Source organism: Meles meles, chromosome 2, assembly GCF_922984935.1.
Source record: "Meles meles chromosome 2, mMelMel3.1 paternal haplotype, whole genome shotgun sequence".
NCBI classification, from domain to species: domain Eukaryota; kingdom Metazoa; phylum Chordata; class Mammalia; order Carnivora; family Mustelidae; genus Meles; species Meles meles.
Window position 1 is genome coordinate 158,829,301 of NC_060067.1, and position 17,599 is coordinate 158,846,899.

Genomic DNA, 17,599 nt, shown 5'->3' on the forward strand with positions numbered 1-17,599 from the left:
CACAATGCTATTAACCATCTACATAAAGCAAACTACAAAATAACAATTTTAATGTTGTGGGAGATATTTACTAATGCAATTGTTTTCTAAGCTCTGCTTTCCTTTTTCTTTTATTTTTAATTAACTGTATACAATTGCACATCAAGACAGGGAAGACTATCTCTTCTCTTTAAAACACCTTATAAGATTTCTACTTATAGTCTCTAAATTAAGCGGGTTATTATAACATTATTTTGATACACTGATTTGATGAAAAAAGGTTTTAAGGCCATTTTCAAGCAGTGAATAGCCTAGATATTATAATCTAGCTATAATAACACCTTATCTTTAGATAAAGCATCATGCTTGAACTTAAAAATAGCAAATAGAGCTACATAGCCTACATGATTTCAAAGAACTTCCCAGTAAGATAATCTAATCCACTTTGTTAACCCTGAAGGGGATCAGGATATGCCACCCCAAAATATGCTGCTTTGGCATAAAAATTATCTTGAGCTAAGTCATTTCAGAATTAAAATCGTTTATCTGCTTAAAAGCAGAGCCTTCCAAAAGAACTCAAAAGAACTCAACTGTCATAAATCTCCACTCTGGGAAAAGTTTTATTCTCTTCTCAGAGACAAGAAGTTAGCTCCACATCCAAACAGACATTGTTACAAACTGTCATATCTCCCATTTATTCTCGTAGGGAGCAATTTATATTTCCAAAAAATCACTTATTTTACCATAAGTACCCATCTCCCTGACTCCCCTTCTGAGAAGAAATTTACTCTCCCAGAAGTTCCCCTCTACCCCTCTCCATCTCCTATTCAGATGGTATAAAAGCACCAAACGCTAACTGCCTCTTTCAGCCACATTTTTAATGAACTCCTTTGCATAAACACATAACTATATCTGTTTTTATCCTTACCCATCTGTCTTTTATTACTTTAATTTGCAGACCCTCAAAACTGTACATAAGACGGTAGAGGAAAAGTTTTCCTCTCCAACAACTCCTAAATGTTGGCTATGTGGGTTCAGTTTTAATATTTCATCTTATCCAAGGACGCCTGGCTGGCTCAGTCAGTAAAACATTCAACTTTTGATTTTGGCTCAGGTAAAGATCTCAGAGTCATGAGATTCCTTGTCACATTGGGCTCTGTACTGGGGGTGGAGCCTGCTTGAGATTTTTTCTCTCTCTCCCTCTGACCCTCTCCCCTCATTCTAAAAGATTTTTTTTTCAACTTATCCATAAATTTTTTGTTAGCATCTTTAAGAAGAGGATCACCATATGTCCTAGTTTCCCCACTCCTGGTTCTTACCTGTTTTTCCTCCATAACTATTAATATCTCCTTTTGCTCTCAAAAATTATCTGTTTTGTACAATAAATAATGAAGCCACCTTATCTAAGAATCACTTGGTGAGACTGTAAGCTGCTAGGGGACAGACTCTTATTAAATATTGACTTGTTTCATTTGCATTTTGCCTGCAAGTTACATGACAATTTCTTATTCATTATAACATTTCATCATCATGAAGAAGAAGACTTCGAGGGGTTAAAGATTCCATTAGTTTTAAATAGGAGAAAAGAGCCACAGCTGGGGCAACAACAGAATTTTTATTTATTTATTTATTTATTTTTAGATTTATTTATTTATTTTTTCAGCAAAACAGTATTCATTGTTTTTGCACAACACCCAGTGCTCCATGCAATACGTGCCCTCCCTACTACCCACCACCTGGTTCCCCCAACCTCCCACCCCCGCGCCTTCAAAACCCTCAGGTTGTTTTTCAGAGTCCATAGTCTCTTATGGTTCGCCTCCCCTTCCAATTTCCCTCAACTTCCTTCTCCTCTCCATCTCCCAATGTCCTCCATGTCATTTGTTATGCTCCACAAATAAGTGAAACCATATGGTACTTGACTCTCTCTGCTTGACTTATTTCACTCAGCATAATCACTTCCAGTCCCGTCCATGTTGCTACAAAAGTTGCTAAAATTAACAAGTCAGGAAATGAGAGATGCTGGCGAGGATGCAGAGAAAGGGGAACTCTCCTACACTGTTGGTAGGAATGCAAGCTGGTGCAACCACTCTGGAAAACAGCATGGAGGTTCCTCAAAATGTTGAAAACAGAATTTTTATTTTTATTGAAGCAGGTTCCCCGCTGAGCAGAGAGCCCGATGCGGGGCTCGATCCCAGGACCCTGGGATCATGAACTGAGCTGAAGGCAGAGGTTTTTAACCCACTGAGCCACCCAGGCACCCCAACAACAGAATTTTAAGACAACTAAGCAGACATTTTTTTTTTCCTAGCTATTTGTACCTTTTGTTCTAAAGTAAAGCCTTGCCTGTGCTTGTACTCAACAAACATTCGTTGAATTAAATTTAGAGAGAGCACTGAGTCCTCCGAGAGAGCGGCCAACCTACTGACACTGCCTGAAACATTTTTCTTAGTTCAGGAAGAAGAGAAACATAAAAGGTGATATGAAGGAAGACCAGGGATTTGGTTGTTCTAACGTTTCTTTTTACCTCGACAAGAAGGATGCTCTGACTTCCTCAAGTCACCCAATGTTTTAACTTCATTTTTGGAGGCAGTTTACTCAGGATTGATAGAAATAGGGGAGAACTTAAGAAGAAATGGAAGGAGAATAATTTCCGAATGAGCCTTACTAATATCTTCGCATCTGGCCCTGGCTCGGCTGGGTAGCGGATAGCACAGAGGGTGGCAATCATTCATCAACATCTTTAGAAGCTTCTCCCGAAGCTGGGGCTCATTTTTTCCTGTAGACTTTCTCCCTGGCCATTTTAAACCATCACTGCCTTGACCCCACAGGCGGTTTTCTGGCAGCCCACTGATGTCTGAGGAATGTAGAAACAAGGTCGTTAGCTCTCCCCACCATTAAGGCTTTCCTGTCATTCACCATGAAAGAACCTCCACTCCATGTCCTTTCTCAGGCGCAGGCATTTATTATCCAGATGAATTGCCCTAGAGATTGTTTTATTTTAAACATTTCAGTGACTCTGCATAGTTATTTAATACTTGTTTGAGCTCCCATTCTTTGTAAACCCTTGTCTTCCGACGGAAAGTAGTTTTCGTGAATGTGTGTGTGCCTGTATGTGTCTGACCCTCGCCATTTGCTAGCGGGTAGATATTAATGAGAAGTGGTTCCTTGCTTCTAGCGCAGCATTTCTTTTGTGAGATTATTTCTTTGACATCTCAGTCACTCCGACACTTCCCTGCTGCTTCCTCCAGGATGTTAAAAAAATTATCTCTAGGAAAATAAAGCATGACTGTTTCTCTTTCTCTCTCTTAATCTCAACCCCCTGCCACTTCCCCACCCCTTTTAATCCCTTCGTTACTAGGATTGGGAGCACTGGTAAGCACTTCAGTTTCCTTGGCTCTCACTAGCTTCAAAAGGAATCGAAAGTTCCAGTGGTAGAAGTTTATTTTCGATTTGAGTTGCGCTGTCTAGATTTTGGCTCTAAAAGGAGTTTTCGCATCTTCTGCAATTTTTCCTCCATAAAATCTGAACACATGTGGCTTGGAGTTTATAAAACTCCATGACTATATGACTATATATTCGGTATGACTATAAATTTGGTAATGAAATCTATGTTTTAACAATCCTTCCAGGTGATACGATTTAGTAAGCACTGGCCTAATAAAAGCCAGAGGAATTTGGAGTAAAGTGTTCTTGGATATGTTCCTGTCAATGCAAGTTTAGCTACGGATCCCACTGCTGTCCTCTCAGGCTCCTGCAGCCCATGCATGTGGGCAAGACAACCAGTTAAGTCAGAGACTTAACTGGGGTTTACTAGTGGTGAGACATTGAGATCTGGGGCAAAAAGCAATTCATTGTCTTTTCAATCAAAAATTAGAATTTATTATTTTTTATTTATTATTTTATTTATTTTTATTTATTATTATTTATATAAATTAGAATTTAAAATTAGAATTATCTGTATCTAGCTGCCTTACCTAGAAATTCTGCCTTAGTATCCACAAAAGGGAGAAAATGCTGCAGAGAGAACTCACCTTAGTGCGCTTAGAGAGTCTCAAATGGTTAAGAGGTGTACCTGGACAGAACTTTTCAGAAGTAAGAATGTTGAAAGAAGGTCAATTTGGAGACTTACCGCAAAATAAATGCAAAATCTTTGCTTGGTGACTGTCCCCCTCCCCCACACCCCAGGGCTGAGCCCATTGACAATCACAAAGTGCAAGTATTTGCTTTAGGATTTTCTTCCAGAGCTATGCAAATAGCTTTAGTTGATCACTTCTTCAAAGTGCTCTGAAAATCTCATTAAGAGGAACTAATCCTAAATTCAGTTTGGTGTTCTTGCTTTAATCAGCTTGTGGAAAAACCAAAAAAAAAACACACAGGTACAGAGATAAGCAAACATAATTAAGGGGTTAAAAATGGAGGCCCCAAGGGATGATCATTCACAGCATTTTTTGAAGTAACTTAATACATCTCATATTTGGTTTTGCTGTGGACTAGTGACCCTACAGTGAGGTATGAATTTCCATGGAGAGTGGAAGGGGCTGAGGCCTAAGCATCAGAAGCCTGACGGAATTCCAGTCCTGGCTCTGCTGTTAACTTGTCACAAGTTAATAATAATTACAAATATGGAGAGCGGCCACTATCAACTGCTGATACCTAGCGAGCCCCTTGACTTTCAGTCCTTCGGTTTCTTCGTAAGGATGGTAATGTTTTCTACCTCTGAGATAGGGTGGAATGAGTTAAATGTAAAGTCATTTTGAAAAATGAAACCAATAATGCAAATAGAATGTGTCTATCTATCTACCTACCTCCTTACCTACCTACCTTATCTATTTCTGTCCTGGACCATGATACTGAGTATTAATAATATGGCTCATGGTGAGCATCTACTGCTTTTAGCTTGAAAAAGTTGATAATGACTTTGTTGATTTTAAATATATTTTTTAAATCATGAAAAGAACATTTAAATTGGAATCCTCTTAATTCAGCAAAAAGATTTAGGTGGGTATAAGAACTCTGAACTGAAAAGCTTCCGTTTACACAACCTGGAATGAACCGATTGCATGTGAACGCAATAGGCAATCAACAAACATAACTGGGTTTTATTTGGTCCTGAAGAGAAAGAGTGAGACCGGTTGGTCTCTTGCGGTCTATGAGCATTAATAAATACAGGACATTTTAACTTTCCCAGAGGAACTATGAAGTAAACAGGCAGGTGGATTATAAATAGTGACCATCTGAGTTCAGCTTTCTGAACTGGGATGCTTTTAAGAGTAAAAAGGAGCACCATTAATAAATACACAGGACAGCAGGCATAAACAGGACTATCCGTGGTAATTCAGGACCTACATCACTTGGTTACAGACATCCCCCTGCCCCTGACCCCAAGGGGAGTAATGTCAGAAGAAAAGCATGAACAATAAGATTCTGAAATGTAGCCAGACTTCTGTGTTCAGGTCGGTGGCATCACAGTCCCAGGAAGCAAAGGTGCAGAGAGGCCGACTGTGGCAGCCCAGGGAAACTATTGTGTGGTGAGCTGGAGGGGGCAGCCTCAGGCAAGAGGGGCGGAAGGAATGCTCCCAGGTTTCTCTGAAGTGAATTATCAAACATGGGTCTGAGGTGTTGTCTGCTGAGAAGCCACAGTACCAGACGCACTAGCCTGGCGCGTCAAGTGAAGAGATGAGTGCCTGTGAATAAAAGCTTCAGGCCAATGTCAAGTCTACCAAATAGAGTTGCAAACAGCTCCCGGTTCTGCAAGCAGAGACTGCAGACATAAATCAAAGAGCAATCTTCCAACATCGGCCGTGTGGGCAGGACTGGCCACTTGTCACGCTCTGGTGCTCTCCGCCACAGTTTCGCGCAGAGAGTAATTACAGTTGGTGGTGTCATCTGAGAGTTACGACTGACGGACGGCGGGGCGGAGCTTGCCCATGAGGTGAATGGCGAGGACTACACACACCCATGGTAGGGACACAGGTTACCCCTGACCACTTGTATTTACTCTCGGGATCGAGGAGAGCCACTTAAAAATATTTTCCCTTTGAGGTGTTCCTTCTCAGGATTTATACGACATGCCTTATTTCCTTATCTCCAGCTCCTGTTGAGCAGCTCCTGTTGAGGAAAGTGTATAGCTTCCTCCTATTTCTGCCAGGGGGAGAAGTCTGAAGAGACTTCACGAAGGGGGTTCCTGGGGATAAATCAATGTTTGCAAGAATCACATGTTATTAAGATGGTTCTGAATTCTAACTAATGTAATCTGGAAGGATTTGAAGGCATGGGGGTGGGGCTCGGGATTGTCCTTTCCTGGTGAAGATTGGGTAATACTAAAGACGGGAAGCAAAAGCAGTTGGTGACACACCGTGCCATCAACTCCGTTCTGGTCTTCAGATATGTCAAATCCTGGGCCAGGGCCAGGAAGGTTGCACAGTGGTGAGCGTGGCTTTCCTCCCGTGACTGGACAGCTGGCTTCATATATGAAGTGCCATTGGCTCTTTTGATGTGTCTGACACGGACTTTACCCATCCCAATAAAGGATTCCTTTTTACTATTTCCTTAATTATTGAAGAATTGAAATAGAAGCTTTCCACGCGAGGGCAAGAATCATAAAAGAGACATTTATATGCCATTTACGTATTTTGGGCTTTTTAGAAAAAACATGTAATTGCCCTTAAAGGGAATGGGGTCGAGCGTTGTCATTGGTTTTACGTTTTGCAAGAACGTGAAGAGATGGGCCTAAGCCTCTCTTTCATTGATGGTAAATCCAGCTCATTATATGTTATGCATCTCTTTATAAAGTTCTATATTACCAACTCACAAAATAATTCTGGAACTAACATTATCCCCTGAGGCCTCTTATAGAATGAATGCATTAAAAAAGTCCTGTGTCATGATCCCAGGGTCCTGGGATTGAGCCCCACGGCAGGCTCTCTGCTCAGCGGGGAGCCTTCTTCCTCCTCTCTCTGCCTGTCTCTCTGCCTACTTGTGATCTCTGCCTGTCAAATAAATAAATAAATAAATAAATAAATAAATCTTTAAAAAGTCCTGTGATCATAGTAATATTTTTAACTTAATAGCAGTAGACATAGAAGCTAATCTATTGTTATTACCATGACATTAATTCAGCTTGGAACTGAGTCTAAATCCCATCATTAGTTCACAATTGTTTTTCAGTATAACCTTTCCTCAGTACATACATAAGGGTATTAAAAAATGATTTGCTTACAAATGGCTATCAGACACATGAAAAAATGTTCATCATCACTAGCCATCAGGGAGATTCAAATTAAAACAACATTGAGATACCACCTAACACCAGTTAGAATGGCCAAAATTAGCAAGACAGGAAACAACGTGTGTTGGAGAGGATGTGGAGAAAGGGGAACCCTCTTACACTGTTGGTGGGAATGCAAGTTAGTGCAGCCACTTTGGAGAACAGTGTGGAGATTCCTGAAGAAATTAAAAATAGAGCTTCCCTATGACCCTGAAATTGCACTGCTGGGTATTTACTCCAAAGATACAGATGTAGTGAAAAGAAGGGCCATCTGTACCCCAATGTTTATTGCAGCAATGGCTACGGTCGCCAAACTGTGGAAAGAACCAAGATGCCCTTCAACGGATGAATGGTTAAGGAAGATGTGGTCCATATACACAATGGAGTATTATGCCTCCATCAGAAAGGATGAATACCCAACGTTTGTAGCAACATGGACGGGACTGGAAGAGATTATGCTGAGCGAAATAAGTCAAGCAGAGAGAGTCAAGTATCATATGGTCTCACTTATTTGTGGAGTATAACAAATAACATGGAGGACATGGGGAGATGGAGAGGAGAGGGAGTTGAGGGAAACTGGAAGGGGAGATGAAGCATGAGAGACTATGGACTGTGAAAAACAACCAGAGGGTTATGAAGGGGCGGCGGGGGGCGGGGGGGGAGGTTGAGGAACCAGGTGGTGGGTAATAGGGAGGGCACGTACTGCATGGAGCACTGGGTGTGATGCCAAAACAATGAACACTGTTATGCTGTAAATAAAAGAATAAAAATAAATAAATTAAAAAAAATGATTTGCTAACTTCTGGAAAAACAGTCTTTTATTATGGAGAAGTGGCAATTCCTGAGGCCAGGTTAACTTTATGCTCTTTTCCTCTCATTCTGATCAGAAAGGGTAAGTTGGGACTGTACTGTTTAATGTCTGAATCATGTTATTTCCAAGAAAGAGAATCTTCGTGATAACCGTTCACTTCCTCTTTGCCAAACAAATACGCAAACATATGTAATTTTCTATTTTTCGCAATAGTAATGGTGGTTTTTCAAGTAAGTGGAGTCCTAACCTTCGGTGGGACTGGGAATGCCTCCTGAAATGTGCTTATTGGCAGTGCTCTGTGCTTCTGCTAAGAAGTCGATTCCCTGGGCTTCATTTTATTCTGTTTAGATGTTCCCCATTTGCACACATTTAATTGCTTGGCAGTTTGAAGTTTTAATGTTGGCTTTAACATCTCAGTCTCTTAATTTTTTAACTTTAATTTTTTACATTATATCCTTTTGCTCAAAGCTAAGATTAGATATAAGAGATGAGCCCTTCTGAGATCGGGTCTTCATGCGGTCTTAGGTTTTCTCAGAAAACAGTGCCAAACAGGTTATGGCTAGCGTCCCATGATTCAAGCATGCTGACATATTGCAAATCTGGGCTTTCCAGGTTGCGGAAACCAGGGGTGGCTTTTAGGTGGAACTGTAAATAGCAGTCAACTGTTTAATGACATAATGTGAATTTTTACAGGTTTCTCTAATTCTACAACCAGATAGCTTTCTGAGCACTTGAGATAAATCTTCACTCACTCTCTGGAATTGTTCAACACATAGGTTAATTTCTCACTATTGTTTTTCTCTACTCTGCATCTCTCATGCTTCAAGATCTCTTGACCTACACAAAAAAAAATCTCTGTGATTGTCATTGTAAAAAGAGTAGCTCTTCAAAAAGTGCTTGAAAAATCAGGAAAAATAACAGAATAACTCTTTCCCAACTATTAGCAGAGTGGTTTAACTGGGTATTTTGATTCGATTTTAAGGGAGGGGAGAACAAAATCATGAACATTTACAAGAAGACGTTTCATATGTTAAAGATTCTGAACATGAATGCTACTCTCAGAAACATCCCCCCGGGAGGTACAATGTTCTCATCTCGTGACTGAAAATTTCAAGTTACATGTGAGTCAGAACCAGAAACACTTTGGGTAACAGAGCGATCAAGAGGAGATGTGCTGCTCAGAAGGGCCATCTGCCTCTCCAGCAATCAGGACCCTCCTCTTTCATCTTTTGTTATTCATTTGGAAAAACAAAGGGATTGCATTCTAAGAGTCTTCCCGGTTCTAATATCCAGTGCTTCTCTATCCAGGACAACAGATACATGCTGATTAACAGGAAAACTAAGCTAAATTGGAACAACAAAAGCAAAATAAAAACTTTTTCTATCTGAAAAATCTCGAGAAATGTATAACACACATAACCCTTTCATTTAAAGACCCATCCAGATTCCTGTATATTCTTCTCCCACCCCCGTAATTATTGAATTTTTTAAAAAAAAGTTCTTTTAAGGATTAAATGTTCCATTTAGTTTTGTAATCATTCCTCTCATCATCCTTAAAGTATCGTCTCATTAACAGAAAATGACGTCAGAAGCAGTTTATTAATGGAAATTCTTTCTGTGAGCTTCCAAGTAAAACAAAAACATCATTAATATCAGCAATATAAAACAAACAAATTTAAAAACCTCGAAACAAAACAAATGAAACCGCGTGTCTGTCCCCAGCACCCATCACACAGAATTGAAGCCAACCAAGCCGTTTTCGCACATCACTTGGAGTGTAGATTTATTTGGATTTCAGGATCTCCTAAACAAATTACATCAACCTCACTCCATTTCCTTCCTTAATAAAAAGTATGACTGGACGAACATCAGACTTTTAAAATTCTAAAAGTAATAGAAAAGTAAAAATCGATTTCCTAGGGAAATCCCTCTCCTCGACCTTAAATGGTGTTGCTGCTTCTATGAAATCTTTCTCTTTGGAGTAACTTGGTAGCATAGTTTTTGTTTCGTTTTTGAACTGGATTCATCCAAGGGCACTGAATTAGAACTTCAGCTGATGTACGGAGCACGGGCCTTGATGAACGAGAAGTTACCTCTGCTCTAAAAGGAAATGGGAATGAGAGAATGCAAACACTGGAAGTTCGTTTCATTATGTAACTTGAGTTGTGACATCACAGGAGAACAGAATGGTATGAGCACTCTAAAATCATCTGCAGCACTTTTAAGGGTTAAACCTGCTTAACCCGTTCTTAGTCAGAGAATGGCACCAGAGAGGACAGCTCACCCCTTAAGCGTGGCTAGTTCTAAACCTGCGGTTTCCTCAGGTTGTTGGAGCAGTCATGCACTCTATTTTCGCCCCCCTCCCACCCAGTTAATAGGATCCATTCATAGCTACTCACTACTGCAGGATTTGACCTGAGAAATGCTAGGATTTATTAACTCAGCAGTTGTTTGGAAAAGTCCTTAAATAATCTTTGCCCTTGGCCAGCAAGGGCACTGCTAGTCTCAAGTTCTCAGACGCAGCTGGTGAGGTTCTCGGCCAAGTTCTTCAGATGCAGGAATTTCTGCAGGACAACCTACTTAGACGTGGCATTTACAAATCTTGAAACCAGGCTTCCTGGATCTAGGAAATGTTATTCCTGACTCCTTCGACCCAGATGCTGGCTGAAATTCAGTTTTTATAATCTGTAGGTAATCACTCATTCTTCCCTCCTTTCTTTTTCCTAGGAGCTGGCATGGTGGTTAAATTTTTCTAAAACAGTCATATTAATATGTTCAAAAATCCACTGCTGAGTCTCAGATAGAGGGTCACATCTGGCCATGAAAATCTTCTTCTCTGCGGGGTTGCAGTCCATGCAGCTGTTGCTCACAGGATGGAATAATGTTCTGTCCTGGAGGGATCAGAAAGAAAAGAAAGGCCTGACATAATATATGAACGGTTAGAACCCAAAATATATAAAGGAAGTAAAATGTCCCTGTTTATATTTCAGTATATACCCAGAGTGTGAAAGGGAGACCATCTCCCAAATCAAACAATAGCAGTCTGGATAACCACATGGAGAACAGCGTCCCAGGGCCTGCAGGCTGATGTAGAGACTCCAAACAGGCTCAATCGGGAACAAAGAATTCATTCCTTCACGGCTGTTTTAAAAAAGCAATCCATGCACTTCCTACTCTGTAGTAAGCATTTTGCTACATGCTTGGGTTTAAAGATACTACCGGTATAGGAGGTTGCTGGCCAACTAGCTAATAATGTAGCTCTCTGGGGAGAGGCACATTTATGAAGATGGTAATTCTGTCCATAGCAAACAGCAACAGGTGGGTCCACGTGCAACACACACACACACACACACACACACACACACACACACACACAAACACACAGAGGAACCCATCCATGCCTTTCACGGCCTGGACTGACTGGCCAGAACTGGACGTTCACTGAGTCTGACCTGACTGGATTAAAGAAGAGGAGCTGTAGTGTTCCCTTCCCTTGTATGGAGCCTCTAATGGGACAAAGAAGTACAAGAAGAAACAGGAACCCAACGAGCAAGGTGCTCAGTTGCCCTCTTCAGAACTTAGAGGGACAGAGATTGCTGGTGCACAGGCCCTATCTCCATGTACAAATTCCAAGTTCTTAGCTCTGAAGCTTCAGCATCTCCTCCAACCTCCCTTTGGGCCATTACAGCTCTTCTGTGGTGCAACTCCCATTGTTTTCTGTAAAAGGGAGGAGGCAGCATTCACTGTTTAAAAAAAAAAAAAAGTCGCTAAATATGCGATAAAACGAACAGCTCTGTGAGAGAAAGGTACTATCAGGGCACGAAGCTTACGTGGCGGTGAGCGGTGAGCGAGCTCACTATCTGAATCAGCTAGAACAAACCCCTCTTTTTTTTGAAAGTAATCTCTAAGTCCAGCATGGGTTTCAAACTCATGACCCCAGGATCAAGAGTCAGACACTTCCAACTGAGCCAACCAAGGGCCCCCACGCACACCTCTTTTTATTGTTTAAGTAGAGAAAAGGAAGTTAATGTAAAGAGAAAAAAAAAATATCTTTCCTTAACTGGTAACAAAGTCTTTTGTTTCTTACAGCGTCTATGCAAAAAAAAATTGCCAAGAACCCGTAAAAAGCGTTCTCAAATCACTGTTTGAATTCTGGGGCCAAATACTGTTTTTTTTTTTTAATATTTTATTTATTTTATTTGACACAGAGAGAGGTCACAAGTAGGCAGAGAGGCAGGCAGAGAGAGGGGGAGAGAGAGAGGGAGGAAGCAGGCTCCCCACTGAGCAGAGAGCCCGATGTGGGGCTTGATCCCAGGACCCTGAGATCATGACCTGAGCCGAAGGCAGAGGCTTAAACCACTGAGCCACCCAGGCGCCCCCCAAATACTGTTTTTTAGGAAACGTTCAGAGGTTCTGATTATTTTCTTTAACTGAGGAATACTTGACTCACAATGGTTTTAGAATGACAAGAGTTTCTCAGGCAGCCAGTGTAAATATTTCTGGGTTGTTCTGGATGTTAGGACTCCATCAACCAATATTTAATGTCCTTTTAGGATCCGGATGTTTGCACAGTTACGCAGTGTGTGAAGGAAGAATAAGGAAGGAGAAAGGCAGGGCCTGCAATCTAGTGCTTGTTTCTGTTTAGTGTAAACAGAGAGCTCTGCCTCACACAAAGGCTCTCTTTTCTCTTCTCTTTTCCTAAATTTCCTGGGTTTATTGTGGATTTTCTTTTCTTTCCGCAAAGAAATGTCCTTCCTCTTTTCTTCACCTGGGGCTTTGAGACCTTGGCTGCTGTTCGACCCCAGGGGAAGCTCTGAGGAACTCCCTCCTACTCTGGGTGTGGCCAGCGGAGTCCAGAAGAGAGGCTAGCCTACTCTGCCCCTCACCCCACGCACCCTTCTCTCTCCGGTGAAACTCACACATAGAGACCCCTCCTCACAGCTGTGCTGGTCCCTTGGGCTGCCATCTCTTTTGTGCCCACTTTCTTGCTTCCCAGCATCTTTCATGCTCAGTCCTCTGCCCCTAACTTCTTCCCATTTAGCTACATGGTATATTTAAATCAGCTTTTCAAAGAGCCTTCCTAAGCTATTTGATTCCTGAAAATTCTATGTGACCTACTAAATGCTAATTCACTTTGTTCCACCTACATCTCCTTCTTTTTTCCCCTTACTTATCTGTATTTCCTTCTATTCTTTCCCTTTGTCAGTAGCTCAAGTGGGGACATTTATATGCTCGCAGTTTCTCCCCCAAAGCACATATTTCTATGAAAGCTTAAAAAAAAAAAAAAAAAAGAGAGGGAGAGAGAGAGAGAAAAGAAAGGAGTAGAACATGTTTCTGTTCTCGTCCCTTCATGAGCTTTTACGGGTGTAAAAGCCAAACCGGATTTTCTGAACAGTATCTGCTGAGCTATAAGGGGATTGTATTTCCCCCAGCCCCAAGTTGGGACACAGGCTCTGACAAATGTAAGGGTATGCAAGAGGACAAGCAGACAGGACACGCAAATTCAGCACCACCCTGAAAAATCCAGAATATGTTTTCTGTTATTGTACTTGGTGCTCTCATGGAAGCTGAAAGTTAAGTTCCCTTAATCCGTCCACGGCTGAGAAGCTTCACCATAAAATGAGGGGGTGGTTATTAATGAGTAAGGCCTCTCCTGGCCATAAAATTGAACGAACGTTTTATTCCAAAGTTCACTGCTGACTGACAGAGACAAATGATGGGGCATCCAACTAGAGACTATTGACAATACTCAGATTGACAGATCAATCATTCTCTGGTTATAGACTGAGCTGTGTTCACCCTTGTCCTTGGGGGTGTCCACCAGGTCCTCCAGGTGAAGCTTCTGGAGACCCTGTCAGCCTCCGCTGAGCATGCATTCTCTACTTCTGACCTTGGGGGGCCGCGTACATTGCTATCTTTATAACTTTCTACTCAGCTAAGCTTTTGGATTACTAAGAGTCTTTACTGATGGCTTTCCTGGATGGAATTAAGCCGGTGGACCGAGCAATCATTTGTCAGGATGGTCTCTCGTTCTAAGAAGCCCTTTGCTCCCCTGCCCTCCATCTTATGACAAGAGTTGGCTATAATAGAATCGAATACAGGTCCCCCCCTCCCCCTCGCTTTGGAGTAGGCTTCTGGGTGCTTTGGCAAGCCTGCTGTTCCATCACAGTCCCCCTTAAAGGGGCCTTTTGGCTGGACTGTCCCCTGTTCAGTCCTGAGAGGAAAGCAGAGCATGTGCCCTGACTGTTCACAGTATAATACGGTAAACTGTACCTCTCCTGTCTCCTCTCCTCTCCCACCTTCCCCGCCTGCTTCCTTCCTTGCCGTTCCTGTTTTGGTTTTGCCTCAGAAAATGAGAAATCCTTGAGCAGGAAATGGAAAAGTCCAGATCCAGGGTTGGGGAACTGCCCTTCCTAATCCAATCGGGTCAGACTCAATGCCCAGGTCTGGCCAGTCCAGGCTGTGGAAGGCATGGGTGGGACTTTTCAGGGACCTCATTGAAAGGGGCACCTTCTTGAAACCAGCTAGCGATTTGATTGGCATCTCTGTGACACTCGTCGCCCGACACTAAATTTGATTAGATTCCATACTTCTCCAGGGTCTGAGCTTTAAAGGCCTGGGTATGTTGTAGAAAGCATTCCACACTGTGTACAAAGTAATAAAAGAACAAACCACCAGAGATGCAAAGACAATACAGTAAGTGTGTGAGTTCACAATATGTAGAAAGAGGACTCTGAGAATAGAACTGGCACACCGTGGGAGGGAAGGCAGCCTGTGCTGGGTCAGGGGCTGGGGTTTTGTTCTGCACAGGCTTTGGATCAAATTCCAGTCATGCCACGTCCTTGCTGTGTGACCTTGGGCAGTATTTAATTCTCTGAACTCCAACTTCTTCATCTGTAAAATATAGATAATAATAGATCCTGCACGAGTTTGGTGTGAGGATGAAATGAGTTAATACATGTAAAATCGCTGGCACAATGTGCTACATATAATAAGTACTTCCGCTCTGTATCTTCCTTTAATTTATTTTTAGTCAGGGAGCATCCCCAATTCTAAAAATCAGAACGTACAAACCATCTGGTCCGAGACCAGCTATTCAAGACCAAATTGCATTCTCTGAAATCCTGGCAAAATAGAATTTGCAAAAATTAGCTCCTGCCTCAGCCCGTCATCCAAATTGATATACTTCCATTTTAGGCAAAAGGATTTACAGAACAAAGGTGATGTATGGCTCAGGAATTAGTTCTTTTATGTAATTATGGTCAGAGTTTATATATGATTTGTATGTTTCAGTCCTTTGCCTGAAATACAACACGATTCAGGTCAGAGTTCAATACATGCTTATTGAATACCTTTTATTTTCTGGTATGTATTAGAAGAACAGCCTAGAAAGAAAGATAAGCTGAGATGCATCTCCTGACCCAGGAAGAGGGGGACACCAAGAGGTTAACAAGAAATGTATGAAATAAAAAAGTGCCCATGAGACTGTGGATGAGGGAGAGCAAAATGTGTGAGGGTATTTCAGATGTAGAGAGGAACATGGGGAAGGAGAGACGTGATAGCGTCTGCATTTATGCATTCGATTGATTCAGCAAAAATTTATTTGGGACTTACTATTTATTAGGCACCGTTTTAGGTAGCGAGGATATTTCAGTGAACTTCACAAGACAATCCCTGCTCCTGTCCAACCCTCCTGGAACTTTCATGCTAGAGGCAGGGTAGGGGTGAAGCAGTGGGGCACAGACAATAATAGATTATGCAAATTGAAAGATTTTTATTTATTTATTTGATAGACAGAGATCACAAGTAGGCAGAGAGGCAGGCAGAGACAGAGAGGGGGGAAGCAGGCTCCCCGCTGAGCAGAGAGCCCAACGCGGGGCTCAATCCCAGGACCCTGGGATCATGACCTGAGCTGAAGGCAGAAGCTTTAACCCACTGAGCCACCCAGGCTCCCCAGGTTATGCTAATTTAAATAGGGCAGCAAGGGTGCACCTCATTGAGAAGGTGACATATGGGTAGTCTTGAAGAAGGTGAAGGAATTAGTCATGCCAATATCTGGGGAAGAGAGTTCCAGACAGACCAGCTGGTGCAAAGGCATTAAGTAGGAACACCCCTGAGGGGTTAGAGAGTTAGAGGAATGGTAGGGGGACTGGGTTGGGGAGAGAGTGGGAGGAGATACGTTAGAGGTAATGGGGAGCTAGTTCATGTGCTGGGCACCAGCAAGTCATTTGGTACGACTGGATCACAATGAGCAAGGTGAATTCCAGACGATGATAGCCAAGAGATATCATTCAGGGACTGGGGTACATTGCTAATTTTTTTTTTTTTTTAGCAATTTTTCCTGAGTTTGGGAGGTGGCCACTGAAAGATTTCAAAAAGGGAGTCACAGAATCCATATTTTGGGTGGAGGATGCTAGTAGCAGAGAGGAGGATGGAATGGGTGTGGGGAGGAATTGGACTCTGGCCAAGAGCATAGAGCGAGGCCACTGCAACCACCAGACTGAAGCTGGCAAAAGCAAAACCCAAAGCCATGGGGGTGAGTTGGGGGTAACCCGAGAAGCGATCTGAGAGCTATTTGAGAAGTAAATGTAGAGAACATTCTGATTAATGGCACGTGGGGATTAAGGTGGGGGAAGAAGTGAAGGAAAAGCATTCTTGAGGCAGGAAATGCAGGGAGAGGAACAGGATCAGGCAGCGGGGGAGGATGGTGATTTCTGTTTCCTGTGTAAGGAGTTGGGGGTAGGGGTGAACCATTCAGGTTCAGATGCCCAGTAAGCAGTTGGGTATGGACTGGACTGGAGGATAGGTCTTGTGTGCATAGCGGGGGGAACAGAGTTACTCCCTTCCACTGACTATTCATTTCTGGGTAACATATATTGAAAGAGAACGCTGTTGTGAGAGCGCTCCTTCCTGTCCAATGCCATTGCTGTCTAATACAGGTATTTCTAAGTTTTTTTTTTCCCTTTCTCTTTTAATGCAGGGCTCAAACTCACAACCCTGAGATCAAGAGCTGAGCTGAGACCAAGTCAGGTGCTTCACTGACTGAGCCACTGAGGCGCCCTAAATTATTGCTAGTTTTTAATCCCAGTTTTATTCCTGACAATAATCTCTGATGGTCTCTTCATTTGTCAGTGAGATTGGTGTCCCAGCTGCAGAATGAATGGAGTGGAGTGGAGAAGAGTGGGATGAGATAAGATTTAGAATATCTGCCTTCCCATCTCGTGTTGTGGAGAACAAGGTTGACCTATGAATGCCCTTTGTGTTCTGGAAGAAAGACAAATTAGGTAGTTTTTTTCTTGACTATTTTTACTGTTGGCATCTGGGAGAATGCAAATAATACCTTGATAGGCATAACAGGGACAATCCAGTCTTACTGTCTCTCCTTTTCCATTTTCTTTTTGACAGGTAGAATTCCTCACAAGAGGAGAAAATTGGTCTTCTTGCATCAGTGGCTAATTTGGCCAATCAGAAATAATGTTTCTTAATGTCCTGATAGAGTCCCTTGGTGTGTACGCTGAGACGGTGCCAGTCACAGCAGCCCT

At 42.2% G+C, this 17,599-nt stretch overlaps 1 protein-coding gene across 3 annotated transcripts in view; it reads right to left on the reverse strand.

Annotated features, from left to right (window-relative positions):
• Positions 1–9,747: 9,747 nt before the first annotated feature.
• Positions 9,748–17,599, reverse strand: part of GALNTL6 (polypeptide N-acetylgalactosaminyltransferase like 6) — a 1,245,596-nt gene continuing 1,237,744 nt past the window's right edge. For all 3 annotated transcript variants that reach the window (XM_045998477.1, XM_045998475.1, XM_045998474.1), the window contains one exon: positions 9,748–10,948. In XM_045998477.1, coding sequence (XP_045854433.1) covers positions 10,781–10,948 — 168 coding nt within the window. In that variant the 3' untranslated portion in view covers positions 9,748–10,780. The remainder of the gene's footprint in view (positions 10,949–17,599) is intronic.